Source organism: Neofelis nebulosa, chromosome 10 (assembly GCF_028018385.1).
Source record: "Neofelis nebulosa isolate mNeoNeb1 chromosome 10, mNeoNeb1.pri, whole genome shotgun sequence".
Classification (NCBI taxonomy): Eukaryota; Metazoa; Chordata; class Mammalia; order Carnivora; family Felidae; genus Neofelis; species Neofelis nebulosa.
In genome coordinates, this window is record NC_080791.1 from 101,841,868 (window position 1) to 101,857,158 (window position 15,291).

The following is a 15,291-nucleotide window of genomic DNA, read 5'->3' on the forward strand; positions in this document are numbered from 1 at the left end:
TAGATATGAAGAGAAAGAGAGAGACAGACAGGAGGGGAAGGAGGGAGATGGGGGGGTGGGCGGGGGTGGAGAATAAATTAGGCTATTGAACAAAAAGAAAACAATGTATTTTGACTAAAGAGCAAAATGTGGGAACTTCTAACTAGAAGAAAAAGGAAACACTGAAAAAGCTATATTTAAGGCTTACACCAGTCAAGTAAAAGTAAACTTTGTGAATGTAGATAAAAGAAGCTAATAATAACAATAGTCAACTTTCATAGGTTAGGGTGAGGAAACATATACACATTTCTAAGTTATGTAATAAACTCTGCAAGCTAACATTTGGTAGGGACACATGGATAACTCGGTTGGTTAAGCATCTAATTCTTGGTTTTAGCCCAAGTCATGATCTAATGACTCTTGAGTTCAAGCCCTGCACCAGGCTCTGCACTGACAGCATGGAACCTGCTTGAGATTCTCTCTCCCTCTCTCTCTCTCTGCCCCTCCCTTCCCCTCTCTGTCTCTCTCTCTGTCTCAGAAGTAAATAAATAAATAAATAAATAAATATTTTAAAAAAGAAAATTCGATGGACTGTAAAATACTGTGTACAGTAAGAAAATCAAAGATTACATATGTTGTATAATATGTTATATACTGTAATATTAATGCATTATATTTTATATATTTATATAAAATACATTTCTATATTATAACAGAACCTAAAATACAGGTGACCCTTTAATAACACAGGTTTGAACTCTGGGGATCCATTTGCAGGTGGATCTTTTAAAAATAAATACACTACATACCATTAAAAAAAAAATGACAACTCTTGTTTCAGTTCCTTCCAATGTAACAGTAGGTTAAACAGCAGTGCCTGCAGTGGAGAATGAAATGAAATAAGGCACATAATGTTCCTGGAAGGTAGTAAGAGCTTAACAGAGATAGTGGTTCTCATGTGGCCATCACTCTCCTCTTACTCAGGCCATTCCACTAGATTCTACTAGATCCCTAACCCGCAGTCACTCCTCATTCTTGACCATCCTCCACTAAGCCCCCTCTCCAGTTGGGTAGCCCTACCCATTATAAGTGTTGCCCTCTTGCAACAGAAAGAATAATGCCCCAACTCCCCAAACTGATGAGGCCATAATTTGACTCTATCTGTTCTATCCATTTCCCCAACACTTTCCTTCACAGTTCCTATAATTTCAGCTAAATCAGATCCTTTCTGTCACATCGTTGTGCCCTTCCTTGTATCATGCTCACCACCTGGTATCCTCACCATGACTAGACATCCAACTCCTACTTTCACTGCCAATCTCAAGGATCTCCCTCTCCATGAAACCATTCACACCCTTAATCCAGTATGAAGCTTCCTTCTTTCTCTTCCTCCTTTATCTCCTCCTTCCTTTCTTCCTTCCTTCTTTCCTTTGAGCCTCCATTAAGCCATTTGCTTCTTATGTTGTTATAAATTGTAGTCATTTATATATTAGCCATGTTTTATTTGGTTGGAAATTCCCAAAGGATACAGACTCTATCTTTCTGGTTATTTTGATTAATAGTTATAATAAATGTCAACAAATCTCTCTATTATTTGACTTCAATAAACAACCCTTATTTCATTGTTAATAAATGGCTATAATTCTACTTTATAAATGAAGAAAATGAAGCCCTCCTAGAAGCAAGTTAGCTTCTACCACTAACAGTGAAAGTTAGTGGTAGAGTCTAAAACTCCACTCTTTGACTTCATATCCAGTGATCTTCTCAGCTCAATATTTTCTTGATAAGGGGACAAGATTAACAGTCTGTTATCAATGTTGTCAGTGATCCTTATGCTCTCAAACTTCCCACATAGCTACTTACATATTTGCCATAGTATTAGCTGGATCTCAATTTTACAAAACAAACTTATATAAAAACTGTTAGCATGTAACTTCCCCAGCCTGATTCCCCTTTTCTCCTCCTTCCCTCTGCCCCCTGCACATTCTTTCAGACCAAAGGATCCAGAGGACCACAGCCTCCTAAAAACCTTTAGAAGCAACTCATCAGGTGGAAAAATTCATGGCACAGGGCCCTCAGGTATAAAATTTGGCAAATCAAGATATGGGGCAGGAATGGTGATGGATCTTTTACATCAGCAAATAGTAAATTAAATCCTTGAAGTCTAGACATTGGCCAGACAATGCTTAAAACAGTGTTACTGGCCAAAAATGAATAATAAATAGGTTAAACAGGTTTCTTCTCAAATCCCAACCTTAATTAAAAATAAAACAAGAGGAGAGCTACTGTCCTTGAAAAGGATAGTAAAGAATTAAGTGGACATTCTGAAAGACACTCTGAAGCTGTTTTGTTTTGTTTTGTTAAGGTTTATTTATTTGTGAGAGAGAACGGGAGCAGGGAAAAGGGGCAGAGAGAGTGGGAGACCCTGAATCTGAAGCAGGCTTCAGCCTCTGAGCTGTCTGCACAGAGCCCGACAAGGGGCTAGAACTCACGAACCACAAGATCATGACCTGAGCCAAAGTCAAGACACTCAACCAACTGAGTCACCCAGGTGGCCCATAGAGGTTTTTTTGTTCGCGTGTTTTGTTTTGTTTTTTTGTGTGTTTTTTTAGTAGGTTTTTTTTTTAATAATCATGGAATTTTTTTTTAAATCATATTTGGCCAGCCTCACCACACAAATATAACTGCTACTAAGTTAGATAATTTATTTATTTTCTCTCTCTTTTTTGCCTTTCTTCCCTATGCAGTGCTTTTAAAACATTCATATCCTTTTATTTTTATTTCAGTTAATGTGATGTCTTTAAGGTCGTCTGTGTTGTACCATGTAGAAAAATCTTACTCGCTTTCAAGGCTGGATAATATCCCATTTGTACGGACAGACCACATTTCAGAACCCACTCATCCTTCAATGGCTGAGTTGTTTCCAGCTTTGGGCTCTGGTAAATAGCGCTGCTCTGAATGTCAGTCAGCATTTTAGACATGCAAAGACAAAGCAAAGATTTTCTGCTGAGAAAAGGATAAATATGATAACATAAAATATTGGACGGTTTACGGTCATTCACTCAACAATGTAACAAAGTCCCTACTCTGTAGCAGGCATTCTGCTAGGGAAACAGTGGTGACAAAATTTAAAAAGCAGGCGGAGTAGAGCTGTGCCAAGAAATATGGGCACGAAGAAGGGGCGGCTGGTTCCCCTGGCCTGGTAAGGCTCCAACTGTGGACAGCCTCCTGCGGCATCTTTTAGCACACACTTCACACAGAGAGGGTCTCATGGCTTGTCCCATGGACCCCACAGAGACTGAGCCCTACAAGCACAGTTCTGTTCTCTGCCTTATAGCAACATGCTAGTGTGGCCCAAGCCAGGCACCTGAACAACCACTTCCACAGCCCCATGGTGGATGAGGGACCATGGCGCTGGATGACAGGTACGTGTCCATGGGGACGCATTCAAGCAAGAGCTGGTAAATAGGTGGGGCCGGTGGAGTCTTTGGAAAATGTAGCTCCATGTAGGTTCCCGAATCTGCCTTCATATTTACCACATACATCTGTAGCTTTCGTCTGATTATCATTTTACTGATGTCTAAGCTGCAGCCCGACGGCCTAACATGTGAATGTTCTGCACATTAGAGGTTCATCGGAGTTTGAAATGCGCGATGGGCCAACCTTAGAGTGAATCGGAAGTCCATTTTCGTTATAACGAGAAATCTCAATCTTGAATTCGTCAAAAAGAAGGAAAACCAGCTTTCATATCCTTTCTCTAAATTTAATTTCAGTTCCTTTAAATATAGGAATGCTGTAAAAATTCATTTTCAAATTAGTACTCAAATTTGTGCCTCAGGAATTGTTCATAGTAATTTCAACCAAAAACCCAGAGTAAAACTGTTGTGCTCACGGAAGCAAACTCAAGTTTCCCATTCAGAAATTCAGAGAGAAGTTGTGATTTTTATGCAAATTCAAAACATCTTCCCTATAATTTTGTATTTTACTTTTATTGTTACTATATTATATTTCAAAATAATGAGTCTTCTAAGCAAACCTCAGATAGATATTCCAATCCTTTCCCAATTTCTTCAGTATTCTGAAAAATTATCACATTTCTTTATTTTACCATGACATGATGGTAACTATGCAATCGTTAATTTTACACATCAACTTGGCTGGGGCACAGCGCCCAGATATGTGGTCACACATATTTCTGGATGTTTCTGTGAGGGTGTCTTTGAATGAGATTAACATTCAAATTCTTGAACTTTGAAGAGATTGCCCTCCATATTATGGTTGGGCATCATCCAATACCTTGAAGGCTTAAAGAGAATAAAAGACTAACCTCTTCTGAGTAACAGGGAACTTTACAGCAGACTGCTCCCAGACTTGAACCACAGCCCCAGTTCTTCCTGAGTCTTCAACCCGATGGTCTTCAGATTTGAACTGTAACATCAGATCTTTCCCAGGTCTTCAGCTTGTGAACCCACCCTTCAGAGTTTGGACTTGCCTGCCTCCACAATCCCATGCATCAATTACTTTAAATAAATCTCATTCCATCTATCTACCCATCCTGTTGGTTCTGTTTCTCTGGAAGACCCTGAACAATGCAAACACCAATGAGAGTAGCAAACAACTAATGCTCATTGTTTACCAAGGCACCATTCTAATCATTCTACAAAAATTAACTGTGTAACTATTATTATTATCATCCCCACTTTATGTATGTGGTTCTAGAAGCTCAGAAGGATTAAGTAACTTGACCAAGTTCACACAAGTATTAAGCAACGTGGTCAAAATATGAACCCAAGCTTGGGTGTAGGCATATGCTCTTATCTAATAATCAATATAATTCCTTTCAGAGCTGCTTAGGAATAGGGTTTCTCAGGGACACCTGGGTGGCTCAGTTGGTTGAACATCTGATGCTTCATTTTGGCTCAGGTCACTATCTCACAGTTAGTGGGGTTGAGCCCCACATTGGGCTTTGCACTGGCAATGCAGAACCTGCTTGGGATGTTCTCTCCCTCTCTCTCTGCCCTTCCCTGCTTGCACACACTAGCACTGACTCTCTCTCTCTCTTTCTCTCTCAAAATAAATAAATAAATAAACTTTAAAAAAAAGGAATAGGGTTTCTCAAACCACAAGTTGAGTCTTATTAGTGGGCAGTGAAATCAGTTTAGTAAGTCATGGCCAGCATTATTTAAAGAAATTTAGAATAGGGGCGCCTGGATGGCGCAGTCGGTTAAGCGTCCGACTTCAACCAGGTCACGATCTCGCGGTCCGTGAGTTCGAGCCCCGCGTCAGGCTCTGGGCTGATGGCTCGGAGCCTGGAGCCTGTTTCCGATTCTGTGTCTCCCTCTCTCTCTGCCCCTCCCCCGTTCATGCTCTGTCTCTCTCTGTCCCAAAAATAAATAAAAAACGTTGAAAAAAAAAAAAAAGAAATTTAGAATAGAATAGAATAGAATAGAAGTAAAGCAGAAGTCACCAAACTTTTCTATAAAAAACTATATAATATGTAAGGGCCCCTGGGTGGGTCAGTAGGTTAAGCCTCTGACTTCAGCTCAGGTCACGATCTCACAGTGCGTGAGTTCAAGCTCTGCATCAGGCTCTGTGCTGACAGCTCAGAGCCTAGAGCCTGCTATGGATTCTGTCTCCCTCTCTCTGCACCTCCCCCACTCACACTCTGTCTCTCTCTCTCAAAAATAAATAAACATTTAAAAACAAATATATAACATGTAAATATTTTAGGCTTTGAGGGCAGACGGTCTCTGTGACAACTACTTAGCTCTGTTCCTGTAGCCCCGAAGCAGCCGTGGGCAAGCCACAAACCAGTGGTTCTGTCTTACACATTTTTGCCCCACAGAGAATATCTGGGTACATTTCTGATGCAATGACTGGGGTGGGGATGGTACAGGCATCTAATGGGTAAAGGCTAGGATGAGACCAACCATCCTGCAGTGCAAAGAACAATGCCCACCACAAAGAATAATCCAGTCCTTAAAATGCCAATGGTGTTGCCATTGAAAAACTGACGTCAAAAGATGGCCGCATTCCAACAGAACTTCATTTATGGATGTTGAAACTGGAATTCCAAATAATTTCCAGGGCCATGAAATATTACTCTGCTTTTGATCTAACTGATCATTTCAAAACATAAAACCCATTCTTAGCTTGCAAGTTACAAACAGGTGCCAGGCTGGAAATGACCCATATGCCAGTCCCTGGAAATTGAGTAATCAAAATGTATTGCAAGTAGTTAAACTACACACACACACACACACACACACACACATATATATATATATATATATTAACTATGGGACATGTAGTTAAACTATACGTGTGTGTGTGTGTGTGTGTGTGTGTGTGTATGTACATGGATATTTTAACTATGGGTCATGTTTGAAAGACATGATTCTTTGGGGATAAATTATTCTTTTCTGAGTGTGAATTTAAGTTATAGTACTTCTCTGAATTGTGGTTGATTCAGCGTGCTCTCCTTAAATTAGATTCTCATAAGAAATTCTGGGTTGAGACTTTACAGGAAACACCTGTAGATGAAGAACTGAACTCAGTTTGGATACACTCAGCCAAGACCCAACTCTGAGGGCTTACATGTGGCGTTGTTCCAGACTAGTGGCCAAATCTTAGACCAACGGTCTGTGGAAGGACTCCTTTGTCTCCTGGGATTGCCTTGCCCGGAGTCCACAAAGCAAGCCACGTGAAGACTCAGGGCAGCCATGTTGTAGCCCAAGTCATTCTTAGAATCACACCGGCTACTTCCACTTTTTAATAAAGTCTCATTCGTAGTTGCAGCCTGGCCTCAACTGTGCTGAGGGTAACCTAGAATAAAGTGGGTCTGTGTGCAAGTTTGGGAGGAAACGGTGCTGTCTTGGAAGGGTGGCCACTAGCAGGAAGCAGAAGAGCCTTGGAGCAATGGGAATCGGGAGGTGTGGGAGGGGCCAAAGCAGCCTGAGGCAGCTGTGAAGGCAGGAAAGCAGCAGTGGCCATGTTCCTTCCCCCTGGGGACTCTCTGAGCCACGTGGAGAAGACACGCTGGAATCACTCTACATTTCTTGTGACCGATAAAGATGGGAGTTTCAGTCCATCACAATCCGGCCTGAAAGGGCATATGCCCTTTTTAGCTACTAGCCAAAGAAACCAGGGGATACTTAGGTTGTATACATACATAACAAACACATCTCTGAGTAAAAGGTGCCACCACAACCCTGAATTTGGGATTATTGCCTTAGGATGAATTATCTGAACTGGAATTACTGGGTTACTCCGAGGAACCCACAAAAGAATCCCTCAAGAGAAAGAGCCAGCAATTCTGTATCTGTCGTTTCAAATTATATTATATATATATGTATATATATATATATATACATATATATATAATATTATATAATTCTATATATATAATATTATATAATTATATATATAATTATATATAAAATATATTATATATATTATATTATATTATATTTTAGAGTTAACTTGATCAATATTTTGAAATTCCTCTTGCCATTTCTAAAAACAAAACCTTTAATTCAATAGTTAAAATCTTTTCTGACGTCCGTTTTTTTATTTTCTTAAATTTTTTTAAATTTTATTTATATTTGAGAGTGAGAGACAGAGAACGAGTGGGGGAGGGGCAGAGAGAGAGAGGGAGACACAGAATCCAAAGCAAGCTCCAGGCTCTGAGCTGTCAGTACAGAGCCCAATGCAGGGCTCGAACCCACAAACCATGAGAGCATGATCTGAGCCGAAGTCAGACACTTAACCAACTGAGCCACCCAGGTACTCCTGCAGTGTCCATTTTATAGTCTTCATGCTGAGATGCTTTCCAAACTCTCATTAAGATTTTCCCTTCTTCTGATATTCCATTCAGAACCCTTTTCCATACATCTATGAGGTCTTTACAAAAATAATAAGAAAAGTACCAGGTATTTATTTCCTACAAATATTTCCCTCCTTTTAAAATGGACTTTTAACTCTTTGACCTATGGAAGTTTCATGATAGGTAGGCAAATCCATCATTTTTTACACCCACTTTAAGGTTATAAAATGCACCATTATCCCCCTATGTTTTAGCATGTTTTACTGGTGTTATGCTTGTTTGCCAGTCGTGCTCTGAGTCATTTTTCATAGCAAAGATTGAACCCCCAAAATATCCCTTCTTCATGTACTTCTCATTCCTTTCCCCAAAAAACTAAGAAATATTTGGAAGGCATAGCTAGAGGGTATTGGCAAAGCTCTGTCTCTTCTCCAAGCTCAATTAATTCTATCTCAGGTGAAAGGAAATATCGGCATCCCCATCCTGTCTTTTCTTTCCCTACAAGACAGTACATCCCGGGACAGTATTTCTACTGAATGTTAACCAAGAATTCTTCACAAAGGGCCACATTGTCAAATGCCTTTGGGAAACGCTGACTTAATCGAATATAAACAGGCTCATTTAATGTCAGATTTCTACGAACATCTTTAAAATCACCACGGGGAGGGGATGTGAAGCATATAACGTTACAGTCTTCCCAATTTATTTTACTATGACTTTTTCTATATCGATTAATTACTCCCACAATTTGGGATGTCTGGGGCATGCTACCTTGGGAAAGCCCATAGGTGCCAATGGTGCCTTCTGCTCTCTCTATCCCAAGCACACATGGGGCCAAAGCACAAAGAGGGTGAGCTATCATAAGGAGGATATAATTGTAAACTAAGGCACCAGCTACGGTGGAGTCCTGTCTATAAGTCACTGCACTCCCCACAATTCACTGGCTTTCTGATATCAGTAGACATAATCCCTATGATGGTTAAGCAGTGACTATCTCACTTGGCTGACTGCATCCTGTTTAAGGCCTAGTGGGAGTATGTGAATGTGTCCCAAGAAGCCATCCATAATTGGGGGGGGGGGGGAAGGAAAATTATACATGGGGATGTAAGTTTCTAGGATGGCCATGTATGAGCGCAGCATGAGGCTTCTAAGAGTTTCATTAATTAAACAAAGTAAAAATAAAGGCTTTATTTTTTAACTCAGTACTGTGCAAATATAAACCATAATTGTGATTGTGCACATTTTCTCAGTTAATGGGAAATCACACAGTAAACTAAAGAAAAAAAAAATGTAAGATACATTTTTTTAAGTAGTGTTGATGGGATGCCTAGTAATAAAAGAGAAGTTTTTTTACACGCAGTAATACTTAGGGATTATCACAGGTGAAAAACTACCTCAGTCAATGTCACAATAGTAATATACCCTGTGTTTATTGAGCATTTGTTATAGCAAGACACAAAACTATGCACCTAATTTTTATTATCTGATTTAAATTGTGCCAGGATGCTAAATGTTGTCTCAGAGTTTTAGCAGAGGCCCTGGAATGAAGGACAAGCTAAGGTAGCTGAACTTGCTGAGTTTTTTGTTTGTTTTTTATGTTTATTTACGTATTTATTTTGAGAAAGAGAGAGAGCACATGAGCAGCGAGGGGCAGAGAGAGAGGAAGAGAATCCCAAGCAGGTTCCAAGCCGTCAGTGCAGAGCCTAATGCAGGGCCTGAACTCAGGAACCATGAGATCATGATTTGAGCCGAAATCAAGATTTGGATACTTAACAGGCTGAGCCACCCAGGAACTCCTGAACTTGCTGAGTTTTAAACCAGAGTTGGGGCGCCTGGGTGCCTCAGTTGGCTACGTGGCTGACTTTGGCTCAGGTCATGATCTCGCGGTTCACGAGTTTGAGCTCCACATCAGGCTGTGTGCTGACAGCTCAGAGCCTGGAATCTGCTTTAGATTCTGTGTTTCCCTCTCTTTCTCTTTCTCTCTCTCTCTCTGTCCCTCCGCCACTCATACTCTGTCTCTCTCAAAACAATAAACAAACATTTAACAAATTTAAAAAAAAATTTAAAGCAGAGTGTGTGGACATCTTCTTGCTCAAGGGGTGGGAACATTCACCCTAGATCCTGGGTCCTCCAGCATTACCAAATTGGGTCACTTTCCTCTACTGTCCCTAAGCTTGGAGGAGAGGCAGGCAGTCGGGGGAAGAGGTAAGGACAGTTTGGAGAGGATTCCTTCAAAGAGAATCGTCAATGTGCACCCTTATGCCTTTTCCAGGCCAAGTGACAGAGCCTTCTCTTCCAGAGTTCGGAGGGCCCGGGAGTGCCTGTGTTTCCTGGAGCCAGACGTGGGCCACAAGGAAGAGGGAAGGCTCTTAAAAAGGAAAGTCATCCTCCTGGCAGGGTGAGATCACCCTGGACTCAAGACCAGAAACCAGGGAGCTGCCGGAGGAGCCATAAATGTCCAGCCAGAGGGGGAGGTGGCTTCCCAAAGGACTACCAGATGGAATTCAGGGGTCCGGGTTGGTGGGGTCGAGGGGCGCTCTCACTCTGAAGAACCCACAAAGGAATCCCCCAAAAGACAGAGCCAGCAATCATGCATCTGTCACCAGGTTCCAGCTGTTCCAGCCAACTCCTTCTGCCCTCTTTCTCTTCCTCTTTACATCCTGGCTTTGGTCCTGGACTGGCTGCACAGCAGCTGCAGTGTGGGGAGAAAAGGCCACCAGTAGTGACTTGGGTTTGTCCCCTTTGACCACAGCAAGACTTCAGCACCAGAGACGGGGGAGAGAGGATGTTGTAATCTGGGAAAGGGCATGTCGTCTGACATGACAGTGCACTTGATTTTCTAATACTTGGGGAATAAAGGAAATCTTGTGTTTCATACTTCCAAGGAAAACCTACTAGAGCTGCCTGCAATGTTAATGAGCGGGAGGAAGGTCTGAGATGACACAGCAAGAGTGTGAAGGGGCAATGACAAAAAATAGGAAAGTTGCCTCCTACATACACCCCGTAAGCTTTAGCTTCCTTCAAGAAACTTGTTACAAATCCTCAGTAAGTTAGGCAGTATTATCCCTAGATCTTTGGTGAAATTAAAAGACATCCCAGAAAAATCACAAAACTCAAGTAATGGCTGGCTCTAGGATTAGAATTGAGGTAACTGTCCCATCTGCCACTGTGTCCCCTCCCAGTACTACATCCTAAGATCCTGCAAAGGAACCAATACTGGGGGGTCTGGCACACTTCCAGTAACACGCTGGTTCCAGAGTTCTCCTGTTTTCACCGAATAGCTTTATCGGGGGCGGGGGGGGACAACAAAATATGCTCATAGTTTATGAAGTGATTCCACCTGCATTATTTAATCCTCCTGATCATTTACAATAAGGTGGATATTATCATTACCTCTGTGTACCTCATTATGGACTTGACTGAGATGTCACAAAAGGTAATAAACAGAAGACCATCTTAGATCTGCTATCCTATCCACTGTGTAGATGTAGGAATGATGTTTGTTTTTTTCACCATTGTATGCAACACCAGGCTCAGTGCCTAGCACACAGAAGAAATTCAATAATTATTTGTTGAATAAGTGAATGCCTGACATTTTCCAATTCTAACTCTTTTTTTTTTTTTTATCGTTGTTGTTGTTATTATATCATGTTGCTTCTCTACTATCTCCAGTGAAGACTCTTGGAGAAATTTGATCCCATCTGGGAAACTCGCTGTAAAACAAAGTTCTTGAATTTTAAATAAATCTACCATAAATAAATTTGATAGCAAGTCATATTTTGGGCTTTTGTATCACATAAGATAATAAAAGACATTTTTCTCTGAGTCAGTAATCTGGCTAGGGTAAATGATCTCTAAAGCCCCATGGCTACAAAGCATGATATGATTGTGTGGGAGCTCACTGATCAATTGTCTATTTTCAGAGATTGCACATTAAACAATAATCGCTAGAAAATAACCCATCACACTTTGTATGTGGAAAAGTACGCAAAAGTTTAGAACAGTTATCTATCTATATAACCAGGAGACAGACCATGGCTCTCATTAAAAGCTTCTTAATCGATTTCGCTAAATTCATTTTAGGCAAATAGTTGGATGTAGGAGTTCCTTAAAATTCTGAGGACATTTCTACAAGGATTTAGCCCTGAGGTTATAAGGCCATCTAGGAATGCTGATCCATTTCCTCGGTGAAGCTCTCTGCGTTTTGTGTCTTCATTTCAAAGTCCAGAGATAAAGCTATGTCAAGAAAAGATAAGATAGAATTGAATCACCTTGTTGGGTCTGTGAGAGGACATAAAGGCCCTGGCATGGGTACCCATTCTCCATATGCAGCGATGGTACATCACAGTGCTCAGACCTGACATCTTCCCAGCACTTATCTTGCCCTTAATCCATAACCATCAAATTGAGCTGCCTCTATGAACCCCCTTGTGATGCTACAAACCTACTGACCTTAAGAGAAACAGATATATCTAGACTGAGAGCCCAACTTCACCTATGGCATTTCTCTGTACATTCTTGGCTAGGGAATAAACTTCATTACCCATTTAAAAGACAGCATCATATGCACGATCAAATCCCAACCTGCAGAAGTTTAGGTAATAATACTCTCAACACCTTCCAGAAAATTGAGTTCTAAAAAAATGTAGTCTTAGCACCTTCTGTCAGAAGCTTATTTTGGTGTTCAGTGCATTAGAGTGAAGCAGAAGTCTCTGTTACTATAAATGGCCCCTGTGAACCACCCACCTGTCAGAGTTGAACACAATTCCATCTCTAGGCCCTGAGATATATGTAGTTCTTCGTGTCAAGGTCACTCCAAAAAAAACTAGTGTATTAGGAGGTTAAGCATAAAATTCTACATCCTTTTCAAATAGATTCCTTTGATGGGAGCTACGTAGGAGTGCAAAACCCAAAGGACTGCACATATCAAGGAGTCAGTAGGGAGAGAAAATATATCAGCAGAATAAAAAACAAAACAAAACACAATAATTGAAATTAAATAATAAAGGGTTTTTGAAAATAATTGGATTGTGAGGTGTCTGAGAGAAGCAAAATTAAATGGGCTGTAGATGTGAACTATAATATTGGTATATTACAGAGGAAAAAAAATCACATACAGGGCTTAATCAATCCATATTGACTGAGTAAATGAATGAGTAAGTGGATAGATGAGTGGGTAAATGAATGCCAACCAGCCCCCAACACTTACAAATGGCCTGGAATCTTAGGAATCCACACAACTAGTCTGTCTTTTTAGAACTGTCTCCCAATTTCCTGACGACTTAAGAATTTAGGCCATACAAAACTTCCTCTTAGCAGCAGTCCTGTGGATGGCATCTTTGACTTCCTTGTTCCTCAAGCTGTAGATAAATGGGTTCAACATGGGGATCACTGCAGTGTAAAACACTGACACCACTTTATTGAGATCCAGAGACAGACTTGCTCTAGGTCGTACATAAATAAAGAAAAGAGTACCATACAGGATGGAGACGGCCGTCAGGTGAGAAGAGCAGGTAGAAAAGGCTTTGCGCCTCCCATCCACAGAGTGGATCTTCATGATGGCGACAAGGATGTAAATGTAGGAGATGAGGATAGTCAGACCGCTGAAGACTCCAACAGCTCCAGCCACGACAAAAACTACCAACTTAGTAAGCCTTGTGTCAGCACATACAAGGGAAAGGAGGGGGGACATATCACAGAAGAAATGATTAATGACATTGGGGCCACAAAAAGGAAGACGAAATGCATTTGTTGTATGGGTCATGGTGTTCATGAAGCCGATGACATAGGGACCAACCACCAGCTGGATACAAAGTCTCTGGGACATGGCAACAGAATACAATAACGGGTTGCAGATGGCCACATAGCGGTCATAGGCCATGGACGCCAAGAGAAAACACTCTGCTGCCACAAAGAACCCAAAAAACCACTGCTGCAAAGCACAGCCCAAGAAGGAGATGGCCTTCCTCTTCGCAAAGACGTCCATGAGCATCTTGGGGCTCACAACAGAGGAGAAGCACATGTCCACAAAGGACAAGTGGCTGAGGAGAAAGTACATGGGTGTGTGAAAGCGGGAATCAATCCGAATCAGAATAATCATACCCAAGTTTCCGGTTAGATTGATGACGTAGAAACTCAGGAAGAGCAGGAAGAGGGAGGCCTGCAATTGGGGGTTGTCACTCAAACCTGCCAAAATGAACTCTGTAACCCTTGTGTAGTTGTCACCAGCCATTGACTGGTTCCCGTCTCCCCTAGAAGAAGAGCAGAGGAGTCACAACAGATTTGCTGAACATATCTTCAAAAACGGGACACAGAAAAAATATACCAGTGGCTGGGAGAGCATCACGGGTGATATGACTTAGTTGCATGTTGTGGCCAAGGAAACAAAAGTGAAGTATAGACCAGTGCAAAAGATCGGATCTGAAGCCTTCATCTTCTAAGAGTCTGCAGAAATCCATCAATACAGAGATGAGAAACCAGAAACCTGGAAAATAGAAGCAGCTTTCTCAAGATCCCATGACTGATGGCAGAGAGCTTCCAGAAGACATGTCCAAGAACTCTCACTTCAGCGAACTTTGCTTGAGTTCCCCAGGTGAGCGCACACCTGGGGTAATGATGCAGGAGAGTGGAAGTGAGGCAAGGTGGAGAAAGTGAGCAGCCACTCATTTTTGGGATATACGCACTTTGGAATTAGAACCCAAGCCTAAAGGCAGGGTCCCTCTGACCCTGGGAAAGTTGCTTTTCCTCATCTGTGAAACAGGAATAATAATAGTAACACCTACCTCGTAAATTGCTGTGAGGATAACATGAGAGAAAGCTTGCAAAGTATTGAGCTTGCAAACTACTTATGAGAGTCTCATTGGGCACCTTGACAAGGGTACAATAAGTGTTCATATTTTTGCCTTACATACTTCATTTAATAAGCCTGCAAGCTGACTATGATTATGTCAATTCACATAGGAGGAAAATTGAAGCTCAACCCACGTTCACGATGCTAGTGACCGGCAGGGGTGGGCTTTGCACGCGTGCGTGCCCAAACAGACTGTGCTCTTTCCTTCGCCACACTGCAGAAATTGTGTGTCCACAATTCTACTCTTTTCAAAGAGATGCAAAACTCATTCCACTATGAGTACAAGATGATGCCTGTTTGGCTGCCTACTCCTGATGTTGAGGTTACAGCCAAAGGCCACTAATGGGAAGCCCGTAGGATAGTAGACTATTGAGCTTGAGTATCACCTGCATGGAAATGCACAGGGAAGAAATCTGGAAAAGAGCCTAAATCATCCCACCCATATACCCTCCACATTTCCTTTGTCACCCCCCATAAGGGTGCACTGGGTTAAGTCAGCTGATCTCTTCGAACCTGAGTTGCCTTTGTGTGTTCAATGCGACTAAAGCTGTGTCTTTCTCTCTCAGAATTCGCATCCACTTAGAACAGGGGGAAGGTGTACGTCAGGGATCAGAAAACTACTTATACTTTCTTTTGAAAA

General features: G+C 41.5%; 1 protein-coding gene across 1 annotated transcript; it reads right to left on the minus strand.

The window, feature by feature from the left end:
* Nucleotides 1–13,091: 13,091 nt before the first annotated feature.
* On the minus strand, nucleotides 13,092–14,033 carry LOC131488865 (olfactory receptor 5G9-like). Its single transcript, XM_058690712.1, has one exon. The coding sequence runs from the start codon at nucleotides 14,031–14,033 to the stop codon at nucleotides 13,092–13,094; it is 942 nt and encodes a 313-aa protein (XP_058546695.1).
* Nucleotides 14,034–15,291: the final 1,258 nt, after the last annotated feature.